This window comes from Fundulus heteroclitus, chromosome 24 (assembly GCF_011125445.2).
Source record: "Fundulus heteroclitus isolate FHET01 chromosome 24, MU-UCD_Fhet_4.1, whole genome shotgun sequence".
Taxonomy (NCBI): Eukaryota; Metazoa; Chordata; class Actinopteri; order Cyprinodontiformes; family Fundulidae; genus Fundulus; species Fundulus heteroclitus.
Window position 1 is genome coordinate 11,561,668 of NC_046384.1, and position 18,314 is coordinate 11,579,981.

Sequence of the window (18,314 nt, forward strand, 5' to 3'; positions counted from 1 at the left end):
TTTGCCTTGGAAATCATTTTTCTCCTCACAGGTTGTTCAACTTTGGAATCTGATACAAGCAAAAGTTAAAATGAAGTCAAGCAAGCCAACAATTGAGAAGGAGACATGGGGCGATATTGTAGAAAGAGAATTAGGAGTGCCTCCTGAGGGGATTATCATCTATCCCTATGAAGGTGAAGATGATGTTGATGATTTTGACTCCTACGACAGAGGCAGTGAGAAGAACAGTTACCCCCCTGAGAGAACATGTGAAAACAGCAAGGAGAAGGATTACTCTGACAATCACACCTCAGAGTGCATCAAGGATGTACGTTTTTCTGCTTCTGAGCAGCAAACCCCTACCGATCAGAGGGTTTCTAGAGAAAACGTCAAACAGCAAGGTGTCTCAAAAGAATGTGATCACGAAGCATCCTTAGAAAAGCAGAGTTATTCAAAGGAAACTCTGATCTCTACACCTCCACTGGTCCCTGAAAAGCAAACGATCCCTGAAACACAGGAGACCCAGGACCAACAAGAGAAGAAACAGCCATTTGAGTATTTGAGCAACAAGAAGATAATAGTACCACTGGACAACTGGTTTGAGTCTGAGTCTGAGTCAGAGTCAGAGTCAAAACCCCAAATGGTTCAAACGCCATATATTTTATTTGACCCCTCCTTTAACCAACTATCTGCAATTTACCCACCGGGTTATTTCGACTATTATGAAAAGAAAGCTCAAAAAGCTGCTAGCAAGAAGGGGAAAAAGAAAGAGGAGGTCATTGAAGAAGTTAAGGTGTCTGAAACACTACAAAATGGGGATGAGCAAAAGCCTTCTAAGAAACCTAAACGGAAGAAGAAACAAAAGACATCTTTGGAAACTGCTTCTGGACCTGAAACCCTGAAAGATCAAGAGTTTTCTGGAGAAAACACTCAACAGGAAGAAGTTTCAGTGCAGGAAAAAGAAGGTGTTCAGGCAGCTTCCTTAGAAAAGCAGGCTTGCACAAAGGAAACTCCAATCTCTACACCACCGCTAGTCCCTGAAAAAGAAATGATCCCTGAAACACAGGACAATACTGAACAGGAAGAAGTTTCAACACCAGAAATAGTCAAGGATCAGTCTGTTTCCTTACAAAATGAGATCAGTACAAATGAAACGGTGATATCTAAACCACAGGAGGTAGTTGAAGAAGTTAAGGTCTCTGAAACACTACAAAATGGAGATGAGCAAGGAGAGAAAAAGCCTTCTAAGAAATCTAAACGTAAGAAGAAACAAAAGACATCTTTGGAAACTGCCTCTGGACCTGAAACCCTCAAAGATCAAGAGGTTTCTGGAGAAAATACTGAACAGGAACAAGTTTCAACACCAGAAATAGTCAAGGATCAGTCTGTTTCATTACAAAATGAGATCTGTACAAATGAAACGGTGATATCTAAACCACAGGAGGTTGTTGAAGAAGTTAAGGTCTCTGAAACACTACAAAATGGAGATGAGCAAGGAGAGAAAAAGCCTTCTAAGAAATCTAAACGTAAGAATAAACAAAAGACATCTTTGGAAACTGCCTCTGGACCTGAAACCCCTAAAGATCAAGAGGTTTCTGGAGAAAATACTGAACAGGAAGAAGTTTCAGTGCTGGAAAAAGAAGGTGTTCAGGCAGCTTCCTTAGAAAAGCAGACTAACACAAAGGAAACTCCAATCTCTACACCACCGCTAGTCCCTGAAAAAGAAACGATCTCTGAAACACAGGACATACTGGATCAACACTCAGAAAATATCCAGGTGGAAAATTTAACTGAGATCTCTGACAATGAAACTTCAGGAAGCACTCAGGAGGAAAGAGTCACACAAGCCTCTGACAATCAATGTTCTGAGGTTGCAGTGATTCATCCCACTATTCAGCAGGACACAAAGGATTGGACTCGCACCTACAAGTCTGCTGCCTTTAGAACACGTCAAGATAACAGGCGCTGGTACTGCTATGAGTACTCAGTCCCACCATACCCCAACCCATACACCATTAGGTATGAAAGGAGAGCTCAAAAAGGCAAGGAAAATCCCCTATTTGGTCTTGGTGAGGTGCAAGAAAGATTTTTGCAGATGTTTCACAACTCTCAAAATCCTGCCCCTATGCCTTACCCTAGGCCACCGCCACCAGAAGTTTCAAAACCAGAAATGGTTTCTGGGGAAAATACTGAACAGGAAGAAGTTTCAGTGCTGGAAAAAGAAGGTGTTCAGGCAGCTTCCTTAGAAAAGCAGACTAACAAAAACGAAACTCCAATCTCTACACCACCGCTAGTCCCTGAAAAAGAAACGATCCCTGAAACACAGGACATACTGGATCAACACTCAGAAAATATTCAGGTGGAAAATTTAACTGAGATCTCTGACAATGAAACTTCAGGAAGCACTCAGGAGGAAAGAGTCACACAAGCCTCTGACAATCAACGTTCTGAGGTTGCAGTGATTCATCCCACTATACAGCAGGACACAAAGGATTGGACTCACACCTACAAATCTGCTGCCTTCAGAACACGTCAAGATAACAGGCGCTGGTACTGCTATGAGTACTCAGTCCCACCATACCCCAACCCATATACCATTAGGTATGAAAGGAGAGCTCAAAAAGGCAAGGAAAATCCACAATTAGGTCTTGGTGAGGTGCAACAAAGATTTTTGCAGATGTTTAACAACTCCCAAAATCCTGCCCCTATGCCTTACCCTAGGCCACCGCCACCACCACCTTATCTTCGCCAGATGTACGACCTTCAACAACATCTAAAATATATGGAGGATGTATTTATAAACTGCTTATTACTTTCTAACCAAGCTGATAGAAGACTGTGGGCAGAGAAAAAATACAACGACTGTTTGATACAGCTCCACTTTTATGAAGGGATCCTTAAAGACTCAAAAGAATCTCCAAATTTGCCCAAGTTCCCCGAAGTGCCAAAAAATGGAGAAAAGTGTAAATGTCAGGCCAAATTGGAGAAGATCCAACTGGAAAACATGGAGGTACAGCAATACTTAATGAAGCAGGCAAATGAGATGCATCATGCCACTCTTTTGCTAAATGCTGAACTCAACCACAAAGAGGAGTTGCTGAAGAAAAAGGACTCAGAACAAAGACAAGACAAAAAGCAGACAGTTTCTGTAGAAATTCAGACGGATTCACAGGAAGCCTCACAGCTGAAAGCAACCAGCTATCAAACCATTTCAACACAAACTGAGGTGGATGTACAGGAAACTAAATGTGAAATAATCCCAGTCTATCAAACCATTTCAACACAAACTGAGGTGGATGTACAGGACACTAAATGTGAAATAATCCCAGTCTATGAAACCATTTCAACACAAACTGAGGTGGATGTACAGGAAACCAGATGTGAAATAATCCCAGTCTATCAAACCATTTCAACACAAACTGAGACAGTTTTATTGTTAAATGTTGAAGAAGTTAAGGTCTCTGAAACACTACAAAATGGAGATGAGCAAGGAGAGAAAAAGCCTTCTAAGAAATCTAAACGTAAGAAGAAACAAAAGACATCTTTGGAAACTGCCTCTGGACCTGAAACCCTCAAAGATCAAGAGGTTTCTGGAGAAAATACTGAACAGGAAGAAGTTTCAACACCAGAAATAGTCAAGGATCAGTCGGTTTCATTACAAAATGAGATCTGTACAAATGAAACGGTGATATCTAAACCACAGGAGGTTGTTGAAGAAGTTAAGGTCTCTGAAACACTACAAAATGGAGATGAGCAAAAGCCTTCTAAGAAATCTAAACGTAAGAAGAAAAGAAAGACATCTTTGGAAACTGCCTCTGGACCTGAAACCCTCAAAGATCAAGAGGTTTCTGGAGAAAATACTGAACAGGAACAAGTTTCAACACCAGAAATAGTCAAGGATCAGTCTGTTTCATTACAAAATGAGATCTGTACAAATGAAACGGTGATATCTAAACCACAGGAGGTAGTTGAAGAAGTTAAGGTCTCTGAAACACTACAAACTGGAGATGAGCAAGGAGAGAAAAAGCCTTCTAAGAAATCTAAACGTAAGAACAAACAAAAGACATCTTTGGAAACTGCCTCTGTACCTGAAACCCATAAAGATCAAGAGGTTTCTGGAGAAATTACTAAACAGGAAGAAGTTTCAACACCAGAAATAGTCAAGGATCAGTCTGTTTCTTTACAAAATGAGATCTGTATAATTGAAAAGGTGATATCTAAACCACAGGAGGTTGTTGAAGAAGTTAAGGTCTCTGAAACACTACAAAATGGAGATGAGCAAGGAGAGAAAAAGCCTTCTAAGAAATCTAAACGTAAGAAGAAACAAAAGACATCTTTGGAAACTGCCTCTGGACCTGAAACCCTTAAAGATCAAGAGGTTTCTGGAGAAAATACTGAACAGGAAGAAGTTTCAACACCAGAAATAGTCAAGGATCAGTCCGTTTCCTTACAAAATGAGATCTGTACAAATGAAACGGTGATATCTAAACCACATGAGGTAGTTGAAGAAGTTAAGGTCTCTGAAACACTACAAAATGGTGAAGAGCAAGGAGAGAAAAAGCCTTCTAAGAAATCTAAACGTAAGAAGAAACAAAAGACATCTTTGGAAACTGCCTCTGGACCTGAAACCCTTAAAGATCAAGAGGTTTCTGGAGAAAATACTGAACAGGAGGAAGTTTCAACACCAGAAATAGTCAAGGATCAGTCGGTTTCCTTACAAAGTGAGATCTGTATAATTGAAAAGGTGATATCTAAACCACAGGAGGTTGTTGAAGAAGTTAAGGTCTCTGAAACACTACAAAATGGAGATGAGCAAGGAGAGAAAAAGCCTTCTAAGAAATCTAAACGTAAGAAGAAACAAAAGACATCTTTGGAAACTGCCTCTGGACCTGAAACCCTTAAAGATCAAGAGGTTTCTGGAGAAAATACTGAACAGGAAAGAGTTTCAACACCAGAAATAGTCAAGGATCAGTCTGTTTCATTACAAAATGAGATCAGTACAAATGAAACAGTGATATCTAAACCACAGGAGGTAGTTGAAGAAGTTAAGGTCTCTGAAACACTACAAAATGGAGATGAGCAAGGAGAGAAAAAGCCTTCTAAGAAATCTAAGAAGTCGGTTTTCTCCCTTTCAGCTTCTGCTAAAAGGGAGAGTGGTCAAAAGGAAAAGCAGACTTCAAAAGCACTGAAGGTAAGCGAAAGAGAAAAAGCCTCTAAATTCCAAAAGAAATCCATCCAGAAAGAGGACACAAAGTCTAAAAAGTCTCGAGACGCTGTAACATCCCCTCCACAGATGGAGATTAAAGAAGTGGAAGATGCCATCCACACACAGGCAGCAGAAGAGGGGCTTGTGCAGGACAATAATCCTAAACAAGCTGATAGCATGGTAAAAAAGGTTTCACTGTGGAAGCGTATCAAAAAGGCCATGACTCCATCAAATTGGTGCCGGTGCACAGGCAGGAAGGAAAACCAGCCTGAATCTAAAGTGTTAACAGTCTGACACTTTAGATTTTAAATGGGGCGGGCAGGGTAGTTTTGTATTAATTGGAGAGTTCAAATTAAAAAGCTAAGGCTGCACATTGGGAAATGTCTCCCTTAGCATGCGTGGGTTTTTGATACTGAACATCCACTGTTAAAAACTAACGGATTAGTAAAAAGCTGAAATCATTGTTGATGGCATGTAAAAAGATTTGTAAAAGCAAGGGCATACACGGTTAGTTTTAACCGTATATGCGTGGGTTCACTCCGGGTGCTCCGGCTTCCCCCACATGGTCCAAAAACATGCATTATCAGCCATGATAGGCCCCTTATTTCTGATTCGATGGTAAAAAAAAAAAAAAAAAAAAAAAAAAAAAAAACTATTATTAAAGGTTTTTTTTAGCTAAAAAAATAAATAAACAAAAGTAAATAAATCACTAGACATGAGCAAGGGGCAGAAATGGAGCCTCTACAATTTCTGAACATATATGAAGCTTGTGATATATATATAGATAGATAGATAGATAGATAGATAGATAGATAGATAGATAGATAGATAGATATAGATATATAGAGATAGATAGATAGATAGATAGATAGATAGATAGATTGATATAGATATATAGAGATAGATAGATAGATAGATAGATAGATAGATATAGAAATAGATAGATAGATAGATAGACAGAGATAGAAAAAGATATATAGAGATAGATAGATAAATAGATATAGAAATAGATAGAGAAAGATACAGATATACAGAGATAGAAATAGATATATAGAGAAAGATATATAGAGATAGATAGAGACAGAATTAGATATATATAGATAGATAGAGATATAGATATAGAAATAGATATAGATATATAGAGATATAGAAATAGATATAGATATATAGAGATAGATAGATAGATAGATAGAGATATAGAAATAGATATAGATATATAGAGATAGATAGAGATAGAAAAAGATATATAGATAGATATAGATATACAGAGATAGAAATAGATATATAGATATATAGAGATAGATAGATAGAGATATAGAGATAGATAGATAGAGATATAGATATATAGATATAGATAGATATAGATATAGATAGAGATATATAGATAGATAGATAGATAGAGATAGATATAATTATACAGAGATAGAAATAGATATATAGAGATAGATAGATAGATAGATAGATAGATAGAGATATATAGATATATAGATAGAGATATATAGATATATAGAGATAGATATATAGAAATAGATATATAGAGATAGATATAGAAATAGATATAGATATATAGAGATATAGAAATAGATATAGATATATAGAGATATAGAGATAGATATAGATATATAGAGATATAGAAATAGATATAGATATATAGAGATAGATAGATAGAGATATATAAACAGATATAGATATATAGAGATAGATAGATAGATAGATAGATAGATAGATAGATAGATAGATAGATAGATAGATAGATAGATAGATAGATAGACAGATAAAGATATATAGAGAAAGATAGATAGAGATATAGAAATAGATATATACATATAAAGCTGCTGGAATTTACAGCAAAATATAATATGCATATCTTATGCCCAATGTTCCCCCTAATATTTCCCCTAAAATTATAAATGAAAGGCCAACATATTATATGGAAAAGAAAGGATATATAGCTAAATACCAAAGTGGTTTTAGGAAAGGGAGAAATACAATGGATCCAGCTGTATGTTTAGAACATGAAATTAGAAAAGCACAAGTTAACAAAGAAAGTGTGGTGACTGTCTTCTTTGACATAGAGAAGGCGTATGATATGATGTGGAGAGAAGGATTGTTAATTAGACTGTGTCAATTAGGAATTAAAGGACGAATATTTCGATGGATTAAGGATTTTTTACAAGGGAGATTAATAAAAGTTAGAATAGGGAAGAATTATTCGAGGAAATATATGGTAGAGAACGGAACACCTCAAGGGAGTATAGTGAGTCCTTTATTATTCTCTATATTAATTAATGATGTTTTCAAGGAAATAGGGAATGGGATGGGGTTTTCTCTTTTTGCGGATGATGGGGCAATATGGAAGAGGGGAAAAATTTGAAATTTATTATTAAAAAGTTACAGGATGCAATAACAGAAATAGAACAGTGGTCATATAAATGGGGTTTCAAATTCTCAGTAGATAAGACAAAGACAATGTTTTTTACAAAGAAAAGAATTAGTAGAGAGATAAAACTAAAAATGTATAATCAAGAATTAGAAAGAGTAAAGCACTTTAAGTTTTTGGGGTTATGGTTTGATGAGGGGATAACATGGAGTGTACATATACAGAAAATACAGGACAAATGTAGGAAGGTGTTAAATGTTATGAGATGTTTGGTGGTAAGTGCTTGGGGGGCTGATAGAAAAGCATTGAAGGCCATTTACTGCGGATTAATTAGGTCAGTACTGGATTATGGTTGTGTGGTGTATGGATCTGCATCGAGTTCATCTTTAAAAAAGTTAGACAACATCCAGTTTCAGGCTTTGAGATTATGTGCAGGGGCATTTAAAACAACTCCAACAGCAGCACTCCAGGTGGAAATGGGAGAAATGCCATTAGAGCTGAGAAGAACTCAGTTGTCTCTGAATTATTGGGCTAATTTAAAAGGTCATAGTGATAATCATCCAGCACAAAGCACTTTAAAGTCTTGTTGGGAAATGGAGAAAAGGGAGAGAAATAGCTTTGGATGGACAGTTAAACAAAAAGCAACTGAGTTAGAATTAGTTGATTTAATTTTCAGTCCGACAGTACTACTGCCAGCAGTTCCACCTTGGATAGTACCTGAAACAACAGTAGATTTTAAATTATTAAAAAAAGAAAAACAAAGATAGGGAGTTTATTTTGAATTCAGATACAATACAGAAATATATTAACAGTTATTATAGTTTCATTCAGATATACACAGATGCATCAAAAAGTTTAGTTAATAAGATAGGAGTATCAGTTATTGTTCCAGAGTTTAAAATTACAATAGGAAAGAGGATCAGTGATAACATATCAGTATACACAGGAGAAATGGTAGCAATTCTGTTGGCAGTACAATGGGTAGAGGAAATAAGACCACTGAGAGTAATAATTTGTTCAGATTCATCTTCATCATTAATCAGTTTACAGAGAAGTCATTCAGATAGTAGACCAGATATTTTAATAGAAATCCAACAAACATTGTTCAGAATTCAAATGATGGGAATTACAGTTATATTTTTGTGGGTACCAGCACATATGGGAATAAAAGGAAATGAAATGGCAGATAAGGTTGCAAAGGAGGCTACAATTAGAGAAAACATAGATATCTCAATTAAAGTTAGTAAGATGGAAGTAAAGAGCATTATTAAACAGAAGATGAAGGAAAGGTGGCAAAAGCAATGGGAGGAAGAGAGGAAAGGACGGTGGCTGTACATGATTCAGAGGAGAGTGGGAGAAATGAGTTGTGCAGGGAGGAGCAGAAGGGAAGAAACAATCATATCAAGACTTAGATTTGGGCACACAGGATTAAATGGAACATTATTCAAAATAGGGAAGCATAACACTGGAAGATGTGAGTATTGTGGGGAACAAGAAACAGTTGAGCATATATTGTAAGAAATATGAAGAAGAAAGGAGGGAAATGGTTAAAAATTTAAAAAGGAAAATAATAAAATTTTATTTAATAGAAATGCTTAGAAGTAATTCAAGAGATGAGTGTTATGGGATTATGTTTCATTATCTTAGACTAAGTAATTTAATTGATAGGATTTAATTTATTTATTTTTTATTTTTATTTTTTTGGGGGTGTTTGTTTTGTTTTGGTAGTTTGGTTTAATTTATTTTAGGTAGTATAAATAAGTCTTTCTGATCCACACTCCAAACCAGTTGGTGGTGGTAATGCACCGTTTCGTTGCGTGCCAACCGGCAGAAAAAAACATAAAGAAGAAGAAGAAGAAGAGCAAGGCAACACAGAGAACCCTGACACAATTCAGTTGGATTTTATTTATATGGTGCCAATTCACAACACGTCAGAAGATAAGATGACACGCAGACATCTGCAACAGAGATCTCTGGGTTTCGGGACTTCTTTCAGACACATGTTGTGTGTCTGACGATTGTAATCAAAAGATTTAAGAAATCAATGAGAGTTCAACTCAATGCAAAACATAAATACCTTTTTCTTGGATCCGAAAGGAGTCCTAAATAATATTTGCAAGTCTTGTAATGGAGAAGAATCAATGAAAATAAATCTTAAAATTATTGATTGTAAACTTGTAAACAGCATTTAAAAATAAACAAATAAAATAAAACAAACACAAGAGTAGATTGGTCTTTAATATATTTCAATAATGTAATTTCAGGAATAAAATAAGTTATTATAATCACAAGTCCAGAGATGAGCACATTGAAAATATTGATTAAATGTCATGGACATGACATTTAAAAAAAGTAAAATGAAAATAATTGTTCTATTTTCTTCCTTAGTCATTATTAAATTGCTTTACACCTCGAGGGTCCACAGGCAAAGCGGAAGATTTGAGAAAGGCAACTTAGGTTTTATTGGGGTAAAAGTAGACGGGGTGTCTGCCTCCTGGACCAAAACTGGGAGTTGGTTCCACAGGAGAGGAGCCTGATAGCTAAAGGATCTGCCTCCCATTCTACTTTTAGAGACTCTAGGAACCACCAGCAGACCTGCAGTCTGAGAGCGAAGTGCTCTGTTAGGAACATACGGGGTAATCAGAGCTCTGATATATGATGGAGCTTGATTTATGAAGGGCTTTATACGTTAGAAGGAGAATTTTAAATTCTATTCTTGATTTAACAGGAAGCCAGTGAAAGGAAGCTAAAATAGGAGAAATATGATCCCTATTTCCTAGAAATATTTTTATTGGGAATATATTTGTGCTGATATCATTTGATGTAAATATTTCACACAAAAATCGTTTAATGGATGTGTCGGGGAAAAAATTATATATATATATATATATATATATAGTCAGATTTTTGGCTTTGAACTAAAACCCCACTTCCCCCACATACTTCCTATTTTGGGTTAAAGCTCAAACTAGCTGGGGTTCTAAGGACCTCTGAATCTAACGAGTATTACCCTGTTTAGAATTCCTGTGAGACCTTTTCAGCTAGATAAGTAGGACACGACTGATCTAACCACCTCGTCCTAGGGCCACACCCTTCTTCAGTGGACAGGTCAGGCAACCTAGTAGCCCGAAGCCACCTGTAACCCGACCACCGCCCTAGTTAACGGTGGCTCCTACTCCTATAAATCAGCACTTGTTACACGATCAGTATTTTTTAAAGACTCAAAAGTCCCTAAGGGTGTTGTTTTAAAGTTTGGGCTGTAGGCAACCTTTTAAGACCTCCAAAATATTTCTAGAATCATGCACCATGACTATTTTACAATCATAGAAGAACTCGGAAAAATGTTGACTCACAAATTGAATGTCCACAACTTTGAACAAAATTTTATATGCTTCTTTAATTAGTATGCTTTAGCAGGGGATTAGAAACAGCATTAAGCAATTTAACAGATTACAAATAAATATTTAATCAACATCCTATCTCTTATCTAAGGCTGCTTACTAATATGTTCAGGAGAGGATTTTAAATTTGGAGGAGCAAACTGACCCGAACCTCAGATGGAAACTTATAGTGGCTTTGATTGCTGGATAAGGAGTTGTTCAGCCGAACAACGTGTCTTCTCTTGATGGCAAACCCGATGTCCCGTTGATGCCCCATTCACACAGACTCACGCCTGGAGCCCTTTGCCTTGATGTCCGTGCCTGAGGTGCGTCTCCTTGGCTTGAGAGGTTGGTCTAACTGCAGAGCTGACATCTCATGGGTGCAACTCGCATCTTCTGGACATCTAGGATCTTCTCATCAACCAGGTCAAAACCACAACAGTTCTTCTTCACAGGATTTGCGGATCGTTGGCCCCGAATTGTGGAAAAACACAAAAAATAGATAATATGACTCAGTCTCGGCGTTTCTCAGAGACAGGGGCACTGTGTTCTTCCTTTGGCTCCACGATCGCCCTTCCGTCTTGGGTCTTCTTCTCTTCTGCTCTGCGCTGCATGTCTTCTGAGATGAGAATCTGAGCCACGAGTACCCAAATCACCCTTCTTTTATGTGCTGAGAGAGCCGTTGGTGTCAGGTACTGATTACTGAGCCTGAATTCAGCCACACACAGAGCTTCGTTTTAAGAGTTTTATTGAAGGAGATGAGTGGTGGAAAGGAAACCAGTAGACTGTACCAGATGGCAGCAGAGTGATGTTGACCGCGGCTGGAGCAGGAGAACATAGTGGAGCCGAAGCCGGGGGACTTGAGGGAACGCAGGCAGGAAGGCAGAGACGAGGCTGGCTGGAGATGGGAGCACACGATGTGGGACGAAGGACGCTGGGAGACGTGAGGCATGAGCAGACGTGGGAAGGACGTTGACGAACCAGCAGTGAAAGCAGAAATGAGAGGAGTTTATGTAGGAGGTTGAACAGGTGGAATGAGTCCAGACTTGATTATTGCAGCAGGTGAAACTGATCCAGCATGGAGTGAAGCAGGGGAGAGAAGGTAGTGGAAGGCTCCGGAACTGTCCATGGTTCAGCAGGAGAACTGCATCCTGACAGTTGGGAGGTTGCAAACCTCAACCCCCCCCCCTGTCTCCACCGAACACTTGCACCCAGTACCTTATCACCTCATAAACTTTTCACCCTATGCAGATCTCTGGCCGAGTCAAAAGTTTCGCTCCTCTTTCTTCGACCCCAGGCAGCAGGTCATTGAACCAAACCGTCTGGTTCCACTTCCTCTTTTCTTCTCGGCAGATTTCCTGTAGCCAGCAGCTGCAGTCTCCTTCCAAGCGCTACTTCCTTTTTCCACAAACTATTTTCTCCTTAGCCTGTCTGACACTTGGACTGCACTAAAATAATCATCATTTCACTCATTTAATACATGAATGCTTGATCTTTGTAAGAAAGAAAAACAATCAGTCAAACATGCAGTTTAATAAAAAGAAAACAATCAATTTAAATACACAATTAAAGAGCTCTTTATGTTATCTTTTTTATGTAATACCTTTAATTTCCAAATTATCTCTTAATTTGTGAATGGTAGAGAATATGGTTGAGCTCACCACACCACCGATTTTAGAGGTATTTTGACAATATATATATATATATATATATATATATATATATATATATATATATATATATATATATATATATATATATATATATATATTAGGGCTGGGCAACGATTAAAATATTTAATCGCGATTAATCGCCCTGATTAATCGCGATTAATCGCGATTAATCGCATTGTATTTACAAACTCCAAGAATGAATTCAAAAGTAGTGTAAAGAGCACTTTTATTTTAATGTTCTGCTGCCATATGAACAAAAGTGTTGTAACATTTGTAGCACTTATCAGTAACACATATTTAGTGTAAAGCTCAACTTAAACATGTAAAACAAAAAATAGCAATAATAATAAATTAAAGCTTATTGCCACTGACAGGGAATTCTCTTTATGGGAAACAATCTACCAAAAACAGGCAATTTCTGAGGTAACAGCAGGGAGCAGCATTACCATTTTATGTTCAATACCAAAGTTTAACTTGGCAGTGGTTACAACTAACTTGTTTCTGTCATATTCGATGCTGGAAGAACTTTAAACTGAAATGCTTGCTAACTCGATATGTTTGCGTTGCTTGCGTTTATTTGACGTTGACACGCGGTTTTTTGTTGTTGCTTTCTCGCGTGCATATCCACCTTATTTTTGACGGAAACATGGAGGCAGCGAGTTGACGTTTGTTTGGGCGAGACTTCCGCCCGCTCACTTCCTGTCAGTGTTTAGCTATCTGAGAAGCGGCTCATGCGGCTACTTCGTCTCAAATTACTCGTCATTATGACTTCGAGGAAGACCGGGATCATTTGTGTGGTTAGAGGTTGTCATAGTAACGGGTGTAAAAGAAAGGTTTACGTGGAGCAGGAGTGTTTTAATCATCGACCGTGTACAAAAGCTGTGGATACGAGGCGCCCTACTTCATTCACCCTCAGCCGAAGAATGAGGAATCCCTTCGCCTGTGGTTAAAAGCTTAAAATCTGAAGAAACCACCGAAGCGACCGTATGTTTTTTTCATTTTGTGGACAAAAGACCAACATAAGACGACATGACGCCAGAAAAGTGTCTGGGCTGCGAAGTTCCATAAAAAAACAAAACCAGGAGACGTCAAGAGGAGAGGAGACAGGTAAGCTAATGTTTTGATATCCTCTCATAACATCAGTTAAATCCCAAACATTACAAAATTAACTGAGCAGCAATCTAATCACAACGAGCCAACGGCCAGTATGTTTCTGAATCAGATAATTCATCAGCCTACCTTTCATAAGTCGCCGCTGCGTGAACGTCGGACTAGTTTTAGCTTGAACGGACATCAGCCTCCATGAATACCAGGTCATCCATGTTGATATTTATTAACACCGATCCAACTCTTTCACTGCGGAGGTTAGCTTCGGTAAAGTCGCACAGCAGAGCCGTCCGCACCAAGTAACGACACAAAACAGGTTAAAATGTCCTCGTACGTTATATGAGGCCACTTCTTTGTATCATCCACTCACTCATGAATAGTTTGAAGCTGTGGCCCTGACCTGCCACTTCGATTGCTCTGCAAGTTTTGACACTGTTGCCGCGACAGTTGATCATTTCAGTCAAACTAATGTTATTTGGCCGAGGGATGCGCTGAAACGGAAGTGCGGCACACACAAACGGAAGTTGGACAGACCTTCACAAAATAAAAGCATGTGAGCAACATGCGTTAACGCGCGTTAAAGAAAATATCGCCGTTAATAGTCTAATGAGTTAACGCGAAATTAACGCGTTAACTTGCCCAGCCCTAATATATATATATATAAACTAATATGAGGAAATAAGGAAACTGAAGGAAATACAGATTAATTATATTTGATTGATTGTATTGTCTTTGATGACTGGGGTTCTGTCCAGGGTGTAATTTTGTAAAATACATAGTAGGACCAGTGTAGCTGCTCAAAATGAATTGTATGAAGACTTTGAATTGTTTTCTTTCAACAGGTAACCATGAGGATCCAGGTAGTGGCTGTCCTGCTCCTCGCTCTCTCTGCAGCAGAGATCTCTGAGGCTCTGAACTTCTTTCAGAAACACGTTGTCCACCGAAGGGCTTCTGACCATTTTAATTGTTATCAGAAGATGAGAAGAATCAATGACGACTGGAGGAGAAGAAACAATTTACCTGAATGTAAAGATATAAGTACCTTCTTCTTCGATCCAAATCAAGTCCTGAAAGGGATCTGTAAATGTGGTGAAGGAAGAAAAAGTGTATCAATCTTGCCATCACTGACTGTAGACTGAATAATAATATGCAGAACATCTAACCTAATTGCAATTACCTGCCTTTCAATGGTCGCGCCACTAGTGTTACAGTCTTGTGTAATCAAAACAGGGTGCCCTATCACTTGGCCAACGTAGTGAGGGTAAGACCAAATAATGGCTAATTTTCCAGAGATCTGTGACATTTTTGTTAGTTTTTTCCCCCTGTAATGCATTTTGTTGACAAGAATATACCGCTTTTGAACAGAATGTGTTTGCTTAGTTTTGAAAATGGTTGATAAAACAAAAATGTAATATAAATGTAAGCACGAGATTTATTTTTGTTCATATTCACCTGCCGTGTATTTCCTATCACTGTTTCCTCACTAAGAGGGTCACCGCTGAGGCATTTACTCAGTGCTTGAACTGATTCATAGTCACCTGGTGACATGGTGATGCAGAGCTGTGTGTCGTCTGTATAGTTATGGTAGCTGATGTTGTTGTTTTTTATTATCTGAGCTAGAGGAAGCATGAAGATATTGAATAGGAGGGGACCCGGGATGGACCCTAGGGGAACCCCACATTTAATTTTTGTTATCTCTGATGTAAAGTTACCTGCTGATACAAAAGATTCCCTGTCCTTTAAATAGGATTTACACCAGTTGAGAGCTGTACCAGAGAGGCCGACCCAGTTCTCCAGGCGTTCTAACAGAATGGAGTGATAGACAGTATCAAATGCTGCACTGAGGTCCAATAGTACCAGCACGGTGGTTCTTCCACAGTCTGTATTTATATGGATGTCATTAAATACCTTGATAAGGGCGGTCTCTGTACTGTGGTGAGCACGGAAACCTGACTGGAAAACATCAAAGGGGCTGGTCGTTGTTAAGAAGGTGTTTAATTGTTGAAATACAGCTTTTTCAATAATCTTACTGATAAATGGGAGGTTTGAGATGGGCCTGTAACTTTAAGGAACTTAAAATGTAGTTACATGAACTGAATGACTCAATTAACTAATCTTTTGAACAAATCATTTGAATGAACTGATTCTACAGATTCACTGAACTCAAACATACTGTCGCCCCCATCACTGCTGAATAAGAGAGCCGCCAAATGGACTCCTCCTCCCTGCAATGTGTGGACTTTGATATTTCTTAATATGGACTTAAACAGAAGACTTCAACTGTTCATAGGTTGTTGAGAACGCTCCTCCTTTGGTTTGTTAGGTATTAAAGGTTATCTAAGCTGAAGACACTTTGGGGCAACTTCTCAGAAATCACACCTCGCTTCAACAACTTAAAAGTCTCAAGACTTCCTTTTTCTTTTGGTTCCTGCTCAGCAAGAAAGCTGTTAAATTTACTCTCAACTTCATTCTCTAAAGGGGTAAGTAGGGATAATTAACATTTTCTATATGAGAGTCATAAATGTTGGCTAGGATCTCTCTGATGGTTAAATCCAAGAATAGAAAGTATGACTCTCTGTCTTTCACAACCATTTTTGGGTGGATTATTTCTTATTTTAAGGAAAAAGAGTTATCTCCTACACATTTCTTATTGTTATAGTGTTAAAGATATTCAATAAATTGTTATTCCAGTTTAAAGTAGCAAAGTTTAAATATTGGTGAATTCAAAGCATGTCATTGAAATCTGCACACAGCTTTATCAACCTATCGCCCAGGTTAATGTTATGCACAAATTAAAAAAAATCATGTAACTCTGTTTGCAGAGCGCCACAGTCAGAGGACCAGTTTACCACTTAGTAGTCCAGCAAAGAAAAATAAAAGCGGTAAGTGTCCTAAGTCAGAAATATTCACATTAGTAACAGGTTTGTGTTGATAAATTTGATATTAATATTTCCATACAAGAAGTTCAAGGTTGTGGTTAAAACATAATTTTTTAAGGAGCAGCTGTTTACTCTGTGAGACTGAATCTAATCGTGCAACCAGAAGATGCTGCTGTTCTGCTTATGATTGAAGAAAGCTAGAGTCAATCTGAACAACAACAAAGAAAATAGTTGTTGCTCTTCATTTCCAACGTTCTTAAACATTCACTTTCATCCAGTTTAAAAGTCAAATGTAATTAACATCTCAACAAGCACATAAAAAGCAGAAGGAAGCTGCAGTCTGTCAATTTGTCTAGTGACAAGCAACAAACTAATTTGAGGAAATAAGGCAGCTGAAGGAAATGCAGAGCCGAGGTGTAGTCTGTTTTATTGTGAAAGAATATTTCATTTCTATTCACTTTCTTTATTAGTATATCTTACAGTTTATTTTCCTTTTACTTCATAGCACCACCTTCTTCTGTTTAAACAAAGTGTAAAACAAACACAATTGAAACACAATAGCCTCATATTAGCTTTTAAGCTGCTTGCTCCTTTTTGCAGGAGAAGACAAAACCAGATTGATACTGTTGTTTAAAGTGTGATTTTTATTTCTAACAAATAACAAAATTGGCTGAATGCAATGTTACTGCAGTAGATTCATACATTTATTAATATTTCTGTTCCTCTTTCAGCAACAATGAGCATCCTTCCTGTTTGCCTGCTTGTTGGTTTGCTGCTGCTCCAGGGCACTGCGCCCCAGCAAAATGACGAGGTTAAACGGCTCTATGAGCAGTTTCTTAATCAGCACGTAATTGGAGCCCTGGATGAAAACGACTGCTCAAAACTGATAGAAGAAAGAAAAATAAAAGATAAGAACGGTTTTAAGGAGACCAACACATTCATCATTGCCAGTAAAGAAGCTGTCACAGCCATTTGTCAGGGTAGAAAATCTGGTGAAAATATAGAAAGTAAAGGAAAATTCAACGTAGTTGTGTGTACGCACGTGGATAAGGGGAAGTACAAGGGAGAGAGACTGGGTTACCATTATATTGCAGTAGGCTGTAAAGATTATTTCCCCGTGCATTTTGGCACTCAGCGAAAAAAACCATTGCACTCTAAAGGATAATCTCACATCCTCCGCTCAAAAATCAGAAGGCAGATGTAATCTTTAAATCTTCATTATATACTACACTGCTGTATTGGTGAGGGAACATAGTAATCTGAGCATCAAACTATTTTGTTTTTTTTTTTTCTCTAGTTTTATTCATTTTGCTTTATTTTCTAGCATGGCACACGTTCCTGCTTCATTGCATTCAAAGAATGATTCAGGAAGTGAACAATTATAGCTTGTGAACACATATCATTCAACAAATAAAGGAAATAAGACTCAACTTGTATTTTGTTGTTCGTATATTTTGTAAATCAGGTAAAACGGTTTTATTCCCACGGGTTGGTGCTTATGTGCATCACTTTTAAATATAAGCTGCACTTTGGACTGTGTGTAATCATATGTTTCAATCATAAGTAAAATAATGTTTCATTGAATTATATGTGTGATTGCAACCGAGTCTGTAGTCTTTGTAGCTGAACTTGTAAACTATGATTATGTGTTTGAGAATCCTTAGGAAAGGGGCAAGGTTTTCCTTTAAAATTCTTGCTTTGTTCTCAAAA

The 18,314-nt window shown here is 37.7% G+C and overlaps 1 protein-coding gene and 1 long non-coding RNA gene across 6 annotated transcripts; both read left to right on the forward strand.

Annotated features, from left to right (window-relative positions):
• LOC118557932 (DNA ligase 1-like) lies at positions 1 to 5,837 on the forward strand. 5 transcript variants are annotated; one of them, XM_036128427.1, is made up of 3 exons: positions 1 to 1,441; positions 3,437 to 3,728; positions 3,987 to 5,837. In XM_036128427.1, the coding sequence occupies exons 1-3, from the start codon at positions 71 to 73 to the stop codon at positions 5,477 to 5,479; spliced, it is 3,156 nt and encodes a 1,051-aa protein (XP_035984320.1). In that variant the 5' UTR covers positions 1 to 70; the 3' UTR covers positions 5,480 to 5,837. The 5 variants fall into 5 exon arrangements, with proteins under 5 accessions (XP_035984320.1, XP_035984322.1, XP_035984321.1 ...); XM_036128429.1 differs by having other exon boundaries at positions 1 to 1,199; positions 3,462 to 3,728; XM_036128428.1 differs by having other exon boundaries at positions 1 to 1,174.
• A 10,069-nt stretch (positions 5,838 to 15,906) lies between these two features.
• Positions 15,907 to 18,040, forward strand: LOC105924126. The gene is made up of 3 exons (XR_001165958.3): positions 15,907 to 16,205; positions 16,548 to 16,607; positions 17,336 to 18,040. It is a non-coding gene; the product is annotated as an uncharacterized LOC105924126 (long non-coding RNA).
• Positions 18,041 to 18,314: the final 274 nt, after the last annotated feature.

What these genes read in the sequence shown, in the direction of transcription:
- LOC118557932 (XM_036128427.1), top strand. Translation starts at nt 71, where the DNA reads ATGAAGTCAAGCAAGCCAACAATTGAGAAGGAGACATGGGGCGATATT. An exon ending in AGGTTGTTGAAGAAGTTAAG is followed by an intron (nt 1,442 to 3,436) that starts GTCTCTGAAACA and finishes GAAGAAGTTAAG; the next exon opens with GTCTCTGAAACACTACAAAA. An exon ending in TGAAACACTACAAAATGGAG is followed by an intron (nt 3,729 to 3,986) that starts ATGAGCAAAAGC and finishes TACAAACTGGAG; the next exon opens with ATGAGCAAGGAGAGAAAAAG.